Source organism: Eumetopias jubatus, unplaced genomic scaffold, assembly GCF_037043125.1.
Source record: "Eumetopias jubatus isolate StellerSeaLion01/CBP00866 unplaced genomic scaffold, mEumJub1_p1.0 scaffold_9, whole genome shotgun sequence".
NCBI classification, from domain to species: Eukaryota; Metazoa; Chordata; class Mammalia; order Carnivora; family Otariidae; genus Eumetopias; species Eumetopias jubatus.
Window position 1 is genome coordinate 53,584,950 of NW_028274815.1, and position 19,724 is coordinate 53,604,673.

The window sequence follows — 19,724 nt, forward strand, 5'->3', positions numbered from 1 at the left end:
TAACGACTTGTGGTTCCGCCGAGCAATGTCAGTTTATGCCAACTTTGTATAAATTGTATGAATAATGCAAAATTTGTCCTTAATCTTTAAATTGTTTCTTTTGTCAACCTGTCCTCCTCATGGTCCTGTTAACCTTGTGTCACCTTCTGCCAGAGGCCTGGGGTGGGGAGGACCCGCTTGGGCACTTACCACGGTGCAGCAGAGGGGCCAGAACCACCAGAGGAGAGCCAGGGCCAGCAGCAGGAACAGGATCAGCAGGGCAATTGCCAGGATGGAGCCATCGGACTGTGGGGCCAAGAAGGAAGATGGTCAGCAGTGGGGCAGGCCATGTGTGCGCCCAGCGACACCTGGAGCCTCCCCCTCCCCGCCCTCCCATCCCTAATATGCAGATTTGGGGCCCAGAGAAGAGCACAGCTTGCCAAACAAATGGTTGAAACTCTGCCCAGCATTCTGGGCAACACACTCCACATAGCCAATTCTCACGAGAAATGGATTTGTCCTTTCAGAAGGCCCCACTCTTCTCTTTGGACAACATGCTGAAGGACCAACCGTGTGAGAGCCAGGGAAGGTGCAACGGGACGTTGAGGTGGCCCGTCACCCGCTGCCTGGTGACATGCCCCTACTCTCTGGCTCTGCTATTCCTGCCCTGCACTCAGGGCCCTTCTGCTCAGGATTCAGCCTGCTCCCCCGGACTCGTTCACAGAGATGCCCATCACGGATTCATGCTGCAGAGTCTAGAGCCCGCTGACAGGATGAGCTAAAGCAGATGGATTCTAGGGAGGCAGGGGGAGCTGCTGGTACAGAACCTGGGAGGCCAGGGGAATGGTTGGCTGAGTCAGCACTACTGTCAGATCAAGTGGCTGTCAAGTTGGGGCCAGGGGGTGAGGCAGGCGCCCAAGACAAATCGTGCCCATTTCGAAACATGCCAAGGCTGGTCCTGAAAATAGACATGGTTGCCATGGCCTGCGATGGTGGTTAGCTTTTAGCAAACAGAGATCCCGCTCCGTGTCAGGATCCTACAGCTGCTAGCTCACGCAAGCCGATTTAAGTCTCCTCCACCTGCCCTCGCTTCCAGCTGCCGGGAGTGGAAACAGGCACAACTTTTGGGGGGGGTGGGAGGAGCGGGCAGGTTGAGGAGCAGATTGTCACAGGTATTAATTGTCATGGTACTCTTTCTGAGCAAAGCTGGAAATTCCACTTTTAGGCCCCCCAAATTATCACGTATGGTCACACCTAAATGTTATTTTCAATTAAGGACTGGCTAATAATACATTATAGAACTACCGTGCCATTGATTACCATGTAGACGTTGTTTTCAAATAATATTTAAATGAGTGAATGACATGAGAAAACATTCCTGATATAATGAGTGGATTTATGTATAAATGTCAGGAGTGAGAGAGAAAGACTGAGGGATATTTATTGAAGTATTAATAGTGGTTTTGCGGGTAGTGGGTTTACAGTAATTTTCTGTAAAAAAAATCTGTCTTTTGGGGCGCCTGGGTGGCTCAGTCATCGGGCGTCTGCCTTTGGCTCGGGTCATGGTCCCAGGGTCCTGGGATCAAGCCCCGCATCGGGCTCCCTGCTCGGTGGGAAGCCTGCTTCTCCCTCTCCCACTCCCCCTGCTTGTGTTCCTGCTCTCGCTGTCTCTCTCTCTCTGTCAAATAAATAAAAAAATTAAAAAATGTATATTAAAAAAATCTGTCTTTTTTTTTAACAATTTGTAGTAAGAAGATAAACTACTGAAGTTCTTCTTTGAAAATCTGTCCTTGGACTCCCCACTTTGGTGTCCAAGTTCGCCTCGCCCAGAGGTTCTTACCCAGGGCTCATGGACCTATGGGGTACACAGAGGGGTTCAAAGGGATGGAAGCTTGTGACCCTCTCCAAATTACACCGTGATCATCATGACCTGTGTCTTCAGGGGAGACCGCTGACCGCATGATCAGATTCTCAGAGCTGCCTCTCACCCCCCAGCCCATCGAGGAGGAGCGAGGTTGGGTGGCCCGTTCAGGGAAGTGCGGCAGGTTAATGGAAGCTTTGGGACTTGACCCACTCCCACTCTGAGTGCTCAGCCGGGGCTCCTGGAAGCCCTTTAAAGGCAGCTCTTACTCCTTGGAATGTCTTTGAGGAAAAAGCCAGGGAACTGAACACCCTGGTCCAGCCCAGCCAAGGCTTGGGAGTGCCAGAGTGCCCCTGAGGGAGGTGCAGCCTCACAGGTGCAGGTGCAGGGCTGGGCAGCGGGTGGGGAGGGAGCACAGGTGCCAGAGGATGGACATGGCCGCGCCGGAGAGGGCCGCTGGACCCACAACATCCATGCAGAGAGGGATGCTCTCGGCAAGGACACAGAGAAATCATGAGTGTTTCCCAAACTTACTGCTAGGCAAGGGTAACTCTTAACCCCTCAGTCTCTGCGTTCCACACCCATAAATGGAGACACCCAACCTCAGCCGCCCCACTGCACTGCGGGCAGGACGAAGGAGCCACGTAAGGTGCCTGCAGACTTGGCGGCCCCTGGCACGGAAGCTGTCATGTCGAACACAGCGCTGCGCCTCACCCTCCCTCCGTGGCCTCACCACAGCAAACACGGTGGGCGTTGCAGATCATAAATTTGCTGGCACTTAGAATAATAAATAGGTTTGGTTACTGAGAGGCTCATAAAACAGCAGTGCTTTAGTATTGAGTTGTAATTTAGTGAAGCTTACAGACTTCATTTATTCCCATTATACTCAATCTCCATGCTCCTGATTTTATTTTTCCCTTTAGAGAGAGGAACTGAAGCAGAAAGGCTCAGCTATTGTGGGGAAAGGTTTTTACTTCTTTCTGGAAGAAGGAGAAGGTCTCCTGTGAAGCAAGGAGGAGAAGGACCTGGTCTGCAAGGGGACAGAGGAGGCTTCAGCCCTGAGGGAAGACTTCCTGGGGTGAGACACACCTATGTCTGGCTTTCCTCCAGCCAGGCTGGGTCCGCCCCTTACAAGCTGCGGGGTGGGGGGGGGTGGGGGGGGTGGGGGGGGCGGGGAGCGGAAGGAGGAGGAATGGGAGAGGAGGGGGACAGCCGTGGGGCTCAGGAAGGGGTAAGGTGCAATGAGGGGAGTGGGAACCCACAGGGTCAGGAGCTCCTGGTGGGACTTTGTCCTGCTCTGGAGACAGCCAGGGATACAGCCCCCAGTGCACTGCCTGCTTTTCTAGCACTTCCCACAATCATTAACATATATACCCAGTGCAAAAGAGTCACCATCAAACACAGGGCAGGAATTTTTGATAAACTTAGACCTGAAGCCAGTGTTTTCCTGGGAGATAACATGTACATGCAACCAGAGGGTCCTTCACATACTCATTCAGCAAACGTTTATTGACCATCTGTTCTGTGCCCATTGAGCAGACCTCGGGGATGTGGGATCGATTAGACAGAACCCAGGTGCTCACGGTCTGCCGAGGAAGTTGTATAAACAATGAACCACATGCAGGGGGCTGCGTGTTATTCAACAGCTGTATACCCAGCACCTTTTATGTGTCAGATATTGAACAATATAGACAGCCTCTACTCTTAAAGAATTTACATTCTGGTGGAATGAGGATGATGATGACGATGAGGGTGATAACTGTTATTCGTAGAGCTAGTATCTTAAACACTTACTATGTGCCAAAGACTGTTCTTTCTGTGTACTAACTGGCTTTCCCTAGCTAGCTCATTTAATTTTCATTAACAACCAGATGAATTTAATAATATTATTTCTCTCATAGATAAAATTCCTGAGGCAAGGACAGGTGAAGACACTTGCCCCAGGTCACAGGAAGAAACCAGAATTTAATCTGGGCTGTTCGGTTGCATACCCCGCAGTTTAACCAGCAGGCTGTTGCTCTCGACAAGTGCTAGGAACTGAGGGCCGGGGAGGTACCACTCCAGAGAGGAGATGGCACTGGGGCTCTGGCCCCACAGGGTGGAGGAGACGTTGGCACTCCTGCTCTGCAGGGCATGGGGTGGGAGTGAAAGGGCTGGGGGCCTCACTGTCAGAGGCCATGCAAGCCCAGCGGAGGAGCATGGCTTCTATTCTGAGCCCAGAGGGACCTGGGGCGGGGGGCGGGGGTGGGCTCTGTTTTCAGATTTGTTTCTCAGGAAGCAAATGCTATTGACATTCTAGAGTATGGACTCCAGGAGGGAAAGACAGGGGGTCAAAGGCCCAGGGCAGAAATGCTTTTCTAGTTCTTCCAGGATGACATTTTAGAGGGTCACTCTTCCGAAACTTTTGTATTTTCACGGATGTGTTCATTACTAATATTACTAACAGTAGCTGACCGTTATTGTGTGCTATCTACATTCTTGGCGCTATGCAAAGTGTTATATATACATTATCTCATTTAATTAAATGCGCCTTGTTAAAGGAGTCTTCTAGGAATCATTCTTCCCATTTTGCAGGGAAGGAAAATGGAAACTCAGCGAAGGTATGTAACTTAACCCAAGACCTTCCATGTACCACTTACATACATATTTAGCTGCCCACAATTTTAATGTTGCAAATCTGGAATTGAACCTTCATCGTCTGATCTTAGAACCTCACTCTCCTCCCACTCAACTATCACAATATCAGATTGATATTTATCAGATTGATAAAAATTCACTGAAGAGGGGTGCCTAGATGGCACAGTTGGTTAAGCGTCTGACTCTTGGTTTTGGCTCAGGTCATAATCTCAGGGTCCTGGGATCGAACCCCAGGTCAGGCTCCCTGCTCAGTGTGGACTCATGCTGCCTATCTCTAAAATAAACAAATAAATAATAATAAATAAATAAATAAATAAATAATAAATAAAATCTTTTTAAAAATTCACTTAAGAAATATCCATACTTTAAAGGCTAAACCGTAAGAGGCTGCATGAGAGATGGAGACCGTATTTGGAATGGCTGTATCTGCTCCCATGGAAGCTTCACCCACGTGGCCCGGTGTGGATCAGCGTGTCACACGGGTGAGACTGTATTTCAGAGTGAAGTCAGAAGGGGATGAGGACCAACAGCAGAGCCCGCCTTCCCCTTGGAGTCTTGGTTTGGAGTTTCAACCAATAACTTTGTGAAGTGGGATTGATAACTCATGCAAGGATGGCCCCATGTAACCTGTTGAATATGTATCAGGATGTAGTATCCAAATACATACACATCTGCACTGTTTAGTAAATGGTATTTGCTTCATTCATGAAATTAGTCACTTATTCTAAACCAGTTCTTTTGCACCTTTACCAAGTCCCAAAATGAAGAACCCCCTTGGGTGCTAAGGATTAGGCTGTGCCGTTGGCCGAGAGGCATGTGGAAAGTTTCAGAGCCCACACGCTGTAACCTAGTGCCCCAGAACCTGGCTCCGTTCCTTTACTCTGGTACCAATTGCCTTGACTCCTTGGGCTCTGGCCACTGACTTGCCCTCCTGTGTCCCAGCTCACTATCTATTGGCCTATTCCCCAAAGCTTATTGCTGGATCATTCTAGGAGGGTCATGGCCTGACTGTTCCTCTCTGCCTGACTTAGGACAGGTGTGTGGGCTCAGTCTCTGCTCTCCCCCTTCTCCAGGGGCACGGATGGTCAGGACTGAAGAGACCCCTAGGCTTACATGCTCACACCACAGGGCTGAGTGGGGCCATTTAAGTCAGTGACTCCAGTTACGGAATTGTGCCTGCACAGGTGTGTCGCGGGTGGCTAGGGGATGGCAGAGGGCAAGGTGGCTTCTGAGAACTAATAATTCCAGCAGGTACCAGCCTCCAGGCTAATGCAGATGCATACTCCAAGCTCTCTGAGAGTCCTCACTGGGGAGGGAAAATCTGAGGTAGGGACCTGATTCTATGAGCCAAAGCAAGAGCAGAAGCTGACTTGCTTAGCAAACTCTCAGGCTCTGATGCCTGTCTTTGCCAGGTAGCCCCCGTGTTGTAATTTTCCAGAAACCTTCAAAAGATTTCAGAGGGAAAAAAGCAGCAGATAAATAGCTAAAGACTGATTCCTACCATTGTTATTTTTCCAACAGCCTAAATATCAGTGCAAGTTAAATTCTTGTTTTATTTAAAAAGTGAAAAGAAAGTTTAAAAAAATCAACATGCCTCTTGAATTAGAAAAATATTTGGCAGGAGGTGGGGGGCTCGGGATGTGTGACTAGGGCTGCAAGGCAGGTGGGAAAGCGAGCAGAATGAGGTGGTGTCTCTTCCAGTTGCGGGGGGTGGAGGGGGGAGATAATCCGTTTCCTTCGGTGAATAGTTTCATGCTTTCTTAAATCCGAAGGCAGGCAGTGCTCAGCCCTGCTCCCCCGCTCCGATCAGGTTATGGTTGTTAGAGTGACCATCCCCGAGGGCTGCCTGGCTTGAAAGGCCAGATGCCCGCCTCCTAGCTTTCTTTAATTCCTTCTGTTCCCAGCTCACCGAATGAGGGCATCTCTTACTCGGTAGGTTGTAGTTAATTTTGGATTTCTGATGCAGGGCACGAGGGGGAGGGATCATGTCTGGGCCCATTTGCATGGTGATAAGAGAGAGAGAGGGGCAGGCCTTGGGACCATAGAGCATCCAGCACTGCTCCTCCTTTCTGTTTTGTTTTGGGGGTTGCCATGGTAAAGAGAGGAGGATAACATTGGAAGGAATCAGGGGGAGATTGGGGGAAGCTCAGCTTAGAGAAACTCTGTGCTATCCCACATCTCGCAGTTGGGTTTGGACTGGGATTCTGCCCCATGCCCTGCCTGGCTCATTATGTAGCCGGTGAAGCGTCTCGGTTAAGGAGGGAGCATTCCTCCCCACTCCTGTGTGTCCTTCCATGTCGAAGACACCCTGTGTGTGCAGACCTTCTCTTCCCCTTTACTCATTCAGTGAAGAAGGCCTGAGTGAACCAAGCACGATGCGATCTGTTCTCCCTGTCCCTCCCAGAGCATGCTGCTTCCACAGGGTTGAAGCTGGTGTTGCCGGGAGGCCCGATGCTTACACAATTTGGGGGAGCCTCTTTAAGAGAAAGAACATAAGAATAGAAATGTAAAATTATGAGGGCCCCTGCCGGAGCCTTAGGAGGAGTAGGAGGGACACATTCAAGTAAGCAAACTTGCAGCTCAAAGCTCGGCTGCTGGGGTAACTCTGCTGCCGGCTCTAAGTCTTCTCTGTACAGGCCCCATGTCCATGACGACACTGGTAAACCTATTTAATTCTGGACTTCAGTTTCCAGCCCATTTGCTGCTACACTCAGTCTTTAGCCTACAATAATAAAGGCAATAGTGAGGCTCACCTATCATTTTGGGGGCATCTCATCTGTGTGAGACATATAAAGAAAGCACTCTATGCTTTGTTGCCTCCACCACAACGGCCCCGCCAATGTATCTTCTTTCCACACCACCCAGGACGGGCCGTGGCGGCAGTAACGATGAGGTCTGACAGCAGCACACATGGATTATTAACCGAGGGGTTCCGAGAGCCCTCACTGACAGTGGCGGGTTAGCTGTTGTTTCGTGATCTCTGCCAGGTTTTGCAGATCCACGTATTAACGCGAACTACTGAAGGTATCAGATCCTTTCACGTGGTTAGACTAGGCTAGCTTTTCAACATTTAACATGAAAGAATAAATTAGCAGGTTTATTCTGCCACATTGAAGGGCCATTAGCTAGACTCTGGCAAAAATATGACAAGGAAATAGCTGGTGACCCATTTGAGCTTCTTAAAAGCTGGCAACGAGATGTCCCTGGATTCAGTTGGTGACCAATGATGCCAAAGGGCACGCCAAGACGCAGCGAGGCGGGTGGTGACGGCGTAAGGCTACCCGGTGGCCCCTCTTCATCTCCTCCCTCCACCCTGACCCCTGGCCCTTCCTCTCTGCTACTGAATGAGGTTGTGTTTGAAGCCCTCAAGGGAAAGTGACCCTTTCTCCGGGGGCAGCTCTGGTCTATGACCTTGCGATCTCATGGCAGCCTGCTGGTTCTAAATCCCGAAGAGGACATTTTGGGGAGAGGGGAATGTGCAGAGATCAAGAGATTTGTCTTCTTCAGATGAGAGGTCCCATGGAGGCAAGGGGGGCACCCTGCACCCCGTGTTGCGGCCCCCTCAGCTCCAGGCTGCTCTCCACCCTCCCAGGACGTGGGCTGGCGCTTGGGAGGTGTCACATTCCAGATAGTTCTGAAGTGGAATTCAGAACTATCCTCAGCAGCTGCTCTGAGGACTGACCTCTTTATCTCTCACCTAGATCTCTCCTCAGGCCGCAGCGTTGCAGTCAGGGTCATTCCACTGTCCGGCAGGTCTTACTGATGCCTCCAAGTCAACGGTTCAAACTGAGCTCCTTATTCTCCCCTTCAAGCTGTTGTCCTCTCTTCATTCACTGGCACTACTCACCAACCTCACCTCTTCTCGGTCCTCATTCACTGGCACTACTCACCAACCTCACCTCTTCTCGGTCCTCATTCACTGGCACTACTCACCAACCTCACCTCTTCTCGGATCTGGCCCTGTCTACTCCTCCTCAACACCACGGGTTAGGGCTAGAAACTTATTATTTCTTTCCTGGACAGTGGCAGCTCTCTCTTCCCTGGTTTCTCCACCACTATCTTGCTACCCCAAATTCCATCCTCTACAGCAGCATCTAGATTCATCCATCTAAAATGTTGTTCTGATAGCTCTAACGGCTCCTCATCGTTTGCATGATTTTGTAACATTTGAGAATTTGATGAAAGTGACACACCCCTTTCCTCAGAAAAGTACATAAGTACACATTCACGTTTACACACAAGCTCACAAATTTTGGTGACAATTTCAGGGCGTCCATCAAATCCCCAGAACCCATGATGGGTCCTCGGCTCGAGGCCCTTCACAGAGAGGCCTCTCTTTTTTCTCCAGCCTCCTCTCCTCTCCACCTCCCACCTTACACTTTGTGCTTTGACAAAAGTAAACGTGTGCAGCCCTCGCTCTCCTCTCCTCTTGTGTTCTTCTCCCTGAAACACCCTTTCGTCCTTTCATTGCTTGGGTAGCTGTTTCTCATCTTTCACGTCTTATCTCAGGCAACACCTGATTCATTCCTACCTTGCCTACTTATTGAACACCTACTATGTGCTAGGCCCTCTATAAGCACAGGCAGAAAAGATGGACATAGTCTTCGTGATCACTGACCTTGAAGTTGAGTGGGGAACACAGACAAGAAAACATTACCAATGAACCCTGAGTTTGTGCTCTCATTTTATATGTCTACCTTAGCATTTACTGTATATTACAGAAATAATATCATTATGGGCTTGTCTCTCTCACCGAACTGTAAGCCCCTAGAGGACACAAGTCTGAATTTACCCATCTTTGTAACATGGAGACATAGTACAGTGTTTCAAACATAAAAGGATTTATCACTCAAGTATTTATTAGGTGGGGGGAAATTAGGATTTAGCAGGTTAATGCCTTCCACCGCTAGTAGGTGGCACCGGAACTGATGTTTCCCTAGGCGGCTCACCCCCCTCCAAGGCCCCATCGCTGGAAACAGCTCACTAACCTCACTGCAAAAAGCTTGGGCTTTGGAATCAGGAAAGGATATTTAAATCCTAATTCTTCCACTTATTAATATGTAGACTTTAAAATATTAATATGTAGACTTTAGATAAGTTGTTCAACTTCTCTTAAACTTCCTTTTCTCTATACATATATGAAGTTGAGATAATTCCTACTTCCCAGGATTGATTTGATCCTTAATGAAATAAGAGATGTAAAGATCCTGGCATATGGCCATCCTTCAACAGATGTGATTTCCCTTTCTATGCCCCCTTGCTTCTATACCCACGTCATGTTCCTGTTGATGTGCCTGGGCTTGGTCTAGGCGAATGAATTTGATTCCCGTAAACGGTCTCCTGCTAAATGTGGCTGGAGCTATGGTGTTAGTGGGTGGTCCCAGGTTAGGTATTTGGGAGACCACAGGCCCTCAGATGTCCATACCAGTGTCAAGAAAAGGGAAACCCATGTGGGTTTTCCAATGGCAAATTTAATTGCCCTCATTAAAGGTGATCAAATATTAATGTTGGTAAATCATAATCAAACATTATGATTCATTCCTGCTACCTGAGAGGTAATCTGGGCTAGAAATGGCAATAAAATTGGTAGACACCAAAGACACTGGATTCCTTAACCCACAAAGTAGGCAGTATAGAAAAAATATTAAGTGAGAATTACCTAAGCCCTAGTGAAACTCCTTTTAAAAAGTATGGCTATAAAGTAATGAGGCTGTTCTTGTAGTGAACATAGCAAAACCCCCACATCCAAATGAATCTCATTCCCTCCAAACTTAGTGGCTTTGGACGCTGGAGACTCTCCAATGATACAACGATTGCTCAAAACAATCCTGAAACACCTCCCTTAGAACTGTTTTTGAAACCAATTTATAGGCCACAAAAAGAAAATCTTCTACCTTCTTAGTCACGTTTTGCTTTTCACCAAGGAGGTTCCCAGCTTGATTAGCTACCATTCACCAGACCCGGTTCCCACAACTTCTAGGGATTGTTTCCATTTCAAAGGGTGATGTTTCCTTATTCCCCTATTGAGGATATTCAAATACCGTAACTTCGAAGTGATGGTAATTTCAGAGGAGTGCAGAGGATAGTTGGCATTGTGACAGGGTTGTTGGAGAAAGGATATGGCTTTCTGAGGTAAATATTTTAAAGGACTAGCAATCATTTGGATGTGCAAATTCTAGTTTGCTATAAATCTTATGACTTTATGCCTTATGTGAATAAAACCAGAAGGACTTAGATAAGCCATCATTGGTATGGGATTGAGGGGAGATTGAAGCCACACTCCTTCAAGTTCAAGCTCTGAGGTCCTTTGTCATGGAAGGACACTCCATATCAAGGCTCTCCAGCATCATCTTGGTCTTCTTGTCACCCTGAGCCAGTAGAGACACTTCATCTCACTCACAATGGTAAGGGTGATAATAAGTAAATCTTGGATTCATTCAACATTTTCTTTCTCTCCATAAAATGCATAGAGCTTGTTAATCAAAACCAGTTTTTAGAGAATGATTCAGACAAGATGCAGCTCATTAGTACTCAAAATGCCTTAGTTCCTGTGAGTGGGCTGTTGAAATAGGATTAGACAGAAAGTTCCTTAGTAATGTTCAAATATGATGGCACTGGAAGAGAAAGGCTAATTTCTTTTTTCCATTTTTTGTTTCATTACAGGGACTTGCCTTTAATGTAGCTTTTTATTTAAGGTATAAGCTTAATTGGTTTTCTTGGTCATCCCTCCCATATTAGTCAGCATCATTATTACCTATTATCAGCAAGTAAGCATACCTACTGTATACTGTTAGCTGTTGCCTTTGATTATAAACTTGGACAGGTAGAAGCCAGGCCTATGATTTGGGTGGTGCCTCACATACATAGATGCTTACCAGTGGTGACCATGATGACTGATTCCTCAAAACTATGTCTCTAAACTGAATTATAGAGTCTCTGGAAACCAACTAATCATTTTCTGTTGAGTTTCTAACATACAGTCAGCAGCAGGAGACACAGAAACAAGAACACAGACTCTACTCTTGTAAGATGTCATCACTGTCCAGTTAGAAAGTCAGGACTAGTTCACAGGGCTCACTCAAGGAGCAGCACAGGGTATGTGGAGTTAAACTTGAAATGATGCTGCAAACCACAGTACTTGAACTCAGAGCAGAGAGAGTTCAGGAGGCTTGCCAAGGTCAGTGAGGCATCCTGGGGCAGGTCCAGGCAGCACTTGGCAGGCCTTGAAGCCACCGTGAAATTTGGGTAGGTGGAGAAAAGGAGAGGGCATTCCAGAAGGAAAGTGAAATGTGATCAAAGGCGAGAAGTAGGGATGGACATCACTTTATTTAGAGTGAGGAGGTATGGAATGCAAATTTTTGATCATTGTCAAACATTTTTATCTATCAGGAATCAATGCATTCACAAATTTTAAGGCCAGCAAGTAAAGGTCAACCGAGGTTGCCGATTGGATTCTATCAGCAGCAACATTTGTTAGATATTCATTTAAGTTGAGTTTGTACCTTTATACACATTCTCAAAACCTTGAACTTTCAGATACCTTTTCCAATTCCATGAGTTTGGGAAATGAAGGTAAAAGAAATTGCCTTAGCTGCACCTTTCATATTGCCTTGGCCTGCAAATGAAGCAGTTCTCCTGACACCGGGTTGTGTGTAAAAAAAACCCAGGAATATTTTAGTTGTCACTTATTCAAATGCTTTTTAATTTTTTTTTTTTTTTTTTTGAAGAAACAAAACATTAAGCCCACTGCTTTGGGCACTGATCAAGCTAACATCTGTTCTAGCAACCACAGTAATGTCAAAGGAATGCTAGTTATAGTTGCTCGTGGTGCTGACGGACTCTTGTTTTAGGGAGATATAAATTAAATCACTGACTTCTGAATTCCTAATGAATAGGGGAGAAGCTGGTTGCTTTGCAAAAGCAAAGGTGTTTATATACTCTTGTGGGACTTTGTCATTCTGCAGGGAGCAGAAGGAAGGGCTTGCTGGCTTTTGGGGAGTGCAAACAATATAAATCATGTCAGTCCCAAATAATGTCCTGATCAGAAGCAGTCCTGGGACAGCTTGCGATTTGGTGCAATGTATCCATAAATTGCCTCCGGGGGATAATACGGCTTGGGTCTGGCAGCTGTCTCCTGGAGTTCTGTGATAGTCTAGTCCACGGGTTTTGCCAATTTTGAACCATTTAAGGAGCTGGCAATTATTTCAGTGTTGGCAGAAAGGAGATCCGTTGGCCCTATTTCCCAAACTGTTAATCAGTCCTTCCCTGCGCTTCCTTTTCTACTTCTGCCCTCCTTCTCTTCCTCCTTCTCCTTCTTTCTCTCCACACCCCCCATCTTTCCCCCTCTCCCTCTCCACTCATACACACTTTTGGACCTTACTTATTTATTTAAAGATTTTATTTATTTTTTTGACAGAGAGAGACACAGCGAGAGAGGGAACACAAGCAGGGGGAGTGGGAGAGGGAGAAGCAGGCTTCCCGCGGAGCAGGGAGCCCGATGCGGGGCTCGATCCCAGGACCCTGGGACCATGACCTGAGCTGAAGGCAGATGCTTAACGACTGAGCCACCCAGGTGCCCCTGGACCCTCTTTAAATTGTTCACTTCTTCCTACAATTGTGCCTCTCACAGCTAGATTCACTAATCCAGAACGCTCAACCCAAAAGACTCAAACATTCAGAATAGCTCCAACAACCCAGGAGTAGTAATGAATAGACACACTGGTCACTCACTAAAGATTGTGTACTTAGGACATACACTTTCTCTCAAGTTCTTACTCAGAGACTAGGGATTCTTCTTTTATATACGAATTGTAGAAGCTTGGTTGTCTGGTATCTGATATCTTAAACTGCCAAATTAGAAAGGGCCATCTAGAACAGAAGACACATGCATAATACCAAGAAGTGAGAGACCAGAAAAAGCAGAACCATAAACTTCAAATAAACCACAGTGTTTGGAAGGGCCAACAGCCTCAGAAATCGAGGATTTCATAGTGATCTGGCTCATGATTAGGTCATGGCTCATGATTTTAGCTCATGATAAGATGGTAGAAAGTAACGTGTAAACATTATACAGTATTTTACATTCATTTTTGTACAAAGGCTTCCATAGGAAGAAAGACCAAGGTGTAGGTGAGGGATAAGCTCAGTCGACATGTGTTTTCTTGGTTCTCTTGGTTAACGATCTCCCTCCAGCATAGCCCCAACTTGTGATAGCAGTTAAGTGTGGTCCATGCCCCATCCAGTGATAACACAGTTCTTCGGATACACGTCTATTTTTCATCTCCCCTGCCCCCAGCTAATAGTTTTGTTACTTCTCTATTTGTCTTGTTTTCTATTCTGTTCTTACTTTCATACTTTTGTCCTTCTCTTTTTTTAGAGGGGTTTACTCTGTTGTCCTCTAATGTTTTGAGTTCATTCTTGGCTAATTGACTTACAATTTCCTTCTTTTCTAATACAAACATTGAAGGCTACAGATTTCCCTCTAAGAATCCCTTTAGCTGCATTCACAAGTTTTGCTATGTGGCATCTTCATAATTGACTAATTTTAAGCATTTCCTTCATAATTGACTAATTTTAAGTATTTCCTAATTTCCATTAGTATTCCTAATTTCCATTATGACTTTGCTTTGATGTCTGTTTAGTAGGTTTAGATGTCTGTTTGGTACTTCCAAAAATGTGAGATTTTTCCCAACTATGATAAGCCCTGCAATAGCACCACCACTGGCTATATGATGAAGTTGGCTATAATGTGGTTGGTGATCAGCTCCTGACCTCTTTCTATCCACCACTCTCCAAAGGAGAGAGGCTAGAGTTCTCTTTTTCCACAGTGGATGGGGAGGTGACTGATCAGTTTTGTTCAGCAAACGTTTCTTTTATTTTTGACACAGTACAGACTGATGGGAAATATTTCATTGAATTTAAGATGCATCCTTGTAGATAACTGATTATTTGATGAGCCATTAGGGAAAAATGTGGCCAATTAAATGATGAGATATTATTGATTATCTGAAAAGTCCCAATTTCAGAGATGTTAAAATGTGCAAAAAGTGTGTCTTAGAATTTATAAAATAATGGTATTTTTTCCCCATTAGTCTTATAATTGTGTAACCCCTATTTAATGCAACCAAAAAACTCTGGACCCTTCTTAGAACATTTTGCTGTAGCCTCAGACAGCTGCCAAACCCAGGCCATATTATCCCCCGGAGCCATCATGTCCACTAGGTCATGCTTAATTGCATTATTCAAATCATTTGTATTTTATTACCTTTCCTTGGGCTGTTTAATCTATTAATTACTGAAAGAATTGTATTTTAATCTCTTGTGGTGGTAGATCTATCAATTTCTCTTTGTAATTCTGTCAATATTTGTTTCATATATGCTGAGGATATGTCATTAAGTTCAGACTAGAATTATACCAAGTGTTCCTTTTAACATTATGTAATGGTCCTTTTTATACCAATAACTTTTTTTGTTGGTTTTATCTAATATTAATATAGCTATACTAGCTTTTTGTTGTTATTTTTCTGATATAACTTTTCTCATGCTTTGATTTTCAACCTTATATTTATTGAATGTATTTTTTATTGTAAACAGCATACAGTGTGATATTTTTTAAATACAATTTGTCTCTGTGTTTTTTAACTGCTGAGTTTGGTCCTTTATATTTATCTTGGTTATGGATTATTTGGATTTAGGTTTTATTTCTAAAAATAAATATTGTTATCTTATATGTGTTTATCACAGAGTTTCTTGAGAGCATAGATTCAGAAAATATTTTTTTTCTTATTTATTCTCAAAACAAAGAAATTTCAAACTTAGGGCAACCATTCTTTAAAATGCTTTGAGATAAAAATATTGAAAGTCAATTGCTCAAACATCCAAGAAAAACAAATCAGCTCGAATCCTCCAAAACATATTTGAAAAGATATGCATACAAGGGTTATCAAAATAGAGATGTTGGCAAACTATTTTTATTTCAGTTCACAAACAACATTTGATATCTGAATTCTGCATTCTGATATTCCTGTGGTCTTTTGCCCTTTCTAATGACAGTATGAGAAACCACAGGTCATCTTGTTAAAATAATAATAAAAAGTACTAGATATTGTGAAAAAGACCTTGAATTATGTATGGATTTCCTGCGACTAACTAATAAAGAGATGAGAATGATTTATGACTAGTAACTACAATTGTTTGTAAATGAGAAGGTGTGTTTTGAGGTTATTTGAAACAAGCAGTTCTCAGAAGGAGCTCAGAAGGAGCACACTTTGGTCTGAAGTATAATCTCTTTTGTATTAGGTGGAAGTTGGCCAATTTGAATTGCACTAACACAAACCATCTCCGGTGTCACCAGCAAAAGGATCTCATGTTTATTTTCAGAATATAAAAGCTAAACTCAGTTGTTTTACTATATAGGACTGCTAATGTTTACCTTACTCCTTCGCCAGCTTACTTTTAGTTTTAGAATTACAGACTCTCAGTGCTGGAAGGAGTCTGAAAGCTAAGTCCAACTGCCTGTCTGAGGCTTGAATGGCATTTACGTAGTTCTGCCAACTTGTCAAGTCGCTGTGCTTGAATACAACCCGAACAGGGAGCTCACTGCCCCCTGAAGCAGCCAATAATGTAGACCATTTTAAAAACTGAGCCCCAAACTGATTATCAGCCTCTTCTACTCCTTGAATCTATACAATCAAAGCAGGCACTCCTGTCTCAGGACAGCCCTCCAAATACTAAAAACAGCCATCAAGTCTTCCTTTGTCTCTAGGCCAGAGTCCCAATTCCGTAGAATATTCTATGTAACCTACCATATTTGGCAATACCTTTCAAATATTCAGTTTCTCTAGGCTTTCCCTTGAAGCGTCTTGGTATTTCATACAATACTCAAATGAGATTTTACCTCCACCACGTTCAGAGGTTCTGTTGCTTCTTTCGTCATAGATACGATACTTCCGTTAATTCAGAAGCCAGAGCCTCTTTGGAGACCACATCACTGAGCTGATTCTTACAGAGCGTATAGCACAGGGTAAGGACTAACTCGGGATATCTACTGTGCACCAGGCCAGCTATTTAAGGGCCAGGATTTCAGCCCCCACATCGATCTGATCCCAGGGCCCATGTTTATTCCCACTTTTCTTCTCCAACCAGTCTTTCCCCTGTGTTTTGTTAAACCACATCTTTCAAAGGATATATTACCTATCATTACAGCAATAATAAAGTAAGGGCCATCCTTTTTCAGGGCTGAGTACTAAATGTTAAGGAGTCACTTGTAGCCCTGGGACTGTGGGTTGGCCACTTTTGGTACAAAGTTCCCTTCAGATAACACAAAAGTAATGGAGACTATTTCCTTTCCAAATGAACAAATTTATAAATCAATGGCATGTAACTTAATGCTATTTTGTTAATATACTTGGAACATGCAAATGATGGATTGATCTTCCTAAAATAACGCTTTGCACTTCTTTTGAATGACTTCCCATTGTCCAAGCTCCACCTCCTGTCTGGCATTTAAATCCTCTTCAAGGTCAGCCTCCTATTTCCCCTCTATCTAATCTCCTCTTACTCTTCCAGGCTATGTGAACAGACGGGGGCTAAATGAGCAAAGAGAGAGGTGGTGGTGGAAGTGAATTGGACGGGAAGTTGAATAACGTTAGGATGAAGAAAGCTATAGGGTAAAGTCAGAGTGTGGGTCCCGGCCCCACCCTCCTCGACTAGGTGTTTAGAAAGGACTTGTCTTCTCCAGGGGCCATGTCTTAGATTTGAGAAACAGTTCGGGGAGGATCTTGTTGGGAAAAGGACACTCATGGGATAGAAGTTTGGGGCTGAGGGCGCCTGGGCGGCTCAGTCGTTAAGCGTCTGCCTTCGGCTCAGGTCATGATCCCAGGGTCCTGGGATCGAGCCCCGCATCGGGCTCCCTGCTCCTTGGGAGCCTGCTTCTCCCTCTGCTTCTCTCTCTCTCTCTCCCTCTGTCTCTCCCTCTGTCTCTCATGAATAAATAAATAAAATATTAAAAAAAAAAAAGAAGTTTTGGGCTGAGTAAATCATGAGCTGCCTACTTGTTCTCCCTGAATTTCTAGAATGATTTGTCCAGCTCTCTCTTGCAAGAAGGTGGAGAACACCCTTTTGGGTAACTGGCACATAGTCCACTAAGTCCAGTAAGTAGACACTCCTCAAAGTGTGTAGTGCCTGTGTCAAGTGACTTATCCGAAGGCCTGTGTGGAGGTTCGTGAGTTTTTGGAATGGATGGAGGAATTTCTGGGCGCCCACATGATATTTGCCTTTTGTACCCCAAAGTGTAAAATATATATACCTCTTGGAGTGTATATTATATCTTGGCACCTATGTTGTGGGTTCTGGAGGGCATGCAGGTTCTTCTTCGCGTCCTTAATATTTTGCCTAGAGCACTATTTTAATACACATTGATCTTGATATTTGGCCCCAGTTTTCCACCAACAACCTCCTTCCTATACATCTTTCCTTACTGAAGAGACACACATTCTTACAGGTGTTGGTATGAAGTATCTACCCCAAAGATAGCTACCTATTTTGATTTATGGACTGTTTTTGCTGACCTTGGAAAAGAAATAGAAGAAAAAAGTCTTCTCTGATTTCTACTTTTTTCTGAGGAGCATGCAATAATATTTTATTATGTTGGAAAGTGAGATTGCCACTCAGCACAGGCTACTGGACTCATTCCCTACCAGGCTGGTGAAATTCAAGCAATTTTGGCAAGGGCAGCCGTGCCAACTGTCTGTTTACCTACATAGTCCTATGACTTCAAAACCAGGCTGGATGTGCATCTTTCCAAGTTACGTCAAAGAAATAAGTAACAGGATTGAACTGATTTGCAAAGTGAACCCGGGAAGGTGCTGAGGACAGAGCTCTGAAGGCAGTTCTGGGAGGTGGTCCTTACCCCCTCTCTGTAGCCTCTCCTGGGTAAAGCCACCACAGCCTCCATCTGTGAGGGCCAGCACACTCCCTTTGGAGCCAGCCCTGACAGAATGGGTGTGCTGACACAGCCTAAGTTTCTGGTATTTCAGTGTGAGCTCAGGCCATGCCAATGCTCCCCAAGTCACGACTTTTCTACAGTTACTTAGATTCTTTTTTTTTTTTTCCTGAAGATAAGAGGCATTTATTTCTTGAACGAGGAAAGATTGGAAGTTAACATGAAAACTGCACCATGCATGACGTTTACATTAAATATTAAAGAAACTCCAAACTGTGGCAGATAGGGAAGGCCTTTCCAACTGGTCCCTGTTGTTTTGTCTCGGACCTGTTCTCCTAATACTCCATCCCAACCAATCACAGCCACAGTGGCCCAAGACATGCCTTTACCCAGGCCATACCTTTAGCAATTGCCTATTCTTTCTTTCTAAGTTCACGTATCGTCTCTTCTGTTCTCAGGTTCCCCAGACACTCTACTTCATGCTCTCACGAGGCATTGCTCAATTCTCTAGTTAAGAACTTATCACATTAAATTGCAATTCCTTCCAGACTTGTCTGTTCCCCAAGTCTTACGTCTTTGTGTTCTTTGGGCTTAGCAAATATAGTTATTTAGATTCTCTATCAGTCGCTATGGTTCTGCCTCACTCCCAGCCTTGTGCTGTAGACCCTCCATGGACTGGTGGCCTCCCCTGAATCTCGATCCAGTTGAATGGGCTATTTCTAGATCCCTTCTCCAGGTCTGCACCCCTGGCAAGAGTCTTCTCCTAGTGGAGCTGGTGCTGTTCTGAGGAGGTCCTTGACTATGCCCTGTCTGGGTAACAACTATGGTTGTAGTTTCTCAGCTGGCAGATTTGTCCCTCTTAAATCATGCTCAAGCTCCCCATGCTCCTCGGATGTGTACATTGGGTTGCTGGCCATCCTCTTTGGAGGACTATCTCCCAACCAGCTCAGTGGCCCCTGTTCTAATCCTGCTGTATTCTGGCTCTCTTTCTCTCCTACCAGCAGATGCCATCATGATCTCAGTATGACCCAACTGAGTTCATCCATTCATTCGCTCATTCAATTACCAACTATCTGCTGAATACTACGTGCAGGCATTGTGCCAGGTGCTGGATTGCAATGGTGAACAAGACACAATCTTTGTTCTTTCCTCAAGAAGCACATGCGCTACACTGTGCATGGGAGGCAATTTTTCTTTTCAATATCTGTGTTGTTGTTTTTTACTCCAAGTCTCCAATTGTGCCCGACATATACCCTATCTCTGTATGGTAGCTGGAGGCCCACTCTTTTGTGAGACATTGGGAGC

The 19,724-nt window shown here is 45.0% G+C and overlaps 1 protein-coding gene and 1 long non-coding RNA gene across 6 annotated transcripts in view; one reads left to right on the forward strand and one right to left on the reverse strand.

Annotated features, from left to right (window-relative positions):
* LOC114218938 (uncharacterized) overlaps positions 1-5,165 on the forward strand; it is a 44,715-nt gene extending 39,550 nt beyond the window's left edge. For 3 of the 4 annotated variants that reach the window (XR_003611276.2, XR_015768946.1, XR_015768944.1), the window contains 2 exons: positions 2,764-2,918; positions 4,849-5,165. This is a non-coding gene — a long non-coding RNA (uncharacterized LOC114218938). Of the gene's footprint in view, positions 1-153; positions 1,650-2,763; positions 2,919-4,848 lie in introns of those variants that run through there. The other variant, XR_015768945.1, reaches the window with a different exon arrangement.
* ANTXR1 (ANTXR cell adhesion molecule 1) overlaps positions 1-19,724 on the reverse strand; it is a 211,868-nt gene that overhangs the window by 81,982 nt on the left and 110,162 nt on the right. Inside the window, exon 13 of one of the 2 annotated variants that reach the window (XM_028116302.2) lies at positions 190-285. In XM_028116302.2, the coding sequence (XP_027972103.1) occupies positions 190-285 (96 nt within the window). Of the gene's footprint in view, positions 1-189; positions 286-15,457; positions 15,550-19,724 lie in introns of those variants that run through there. The other variant, XM_088026499.1, reaches the window with a different exon arrangement.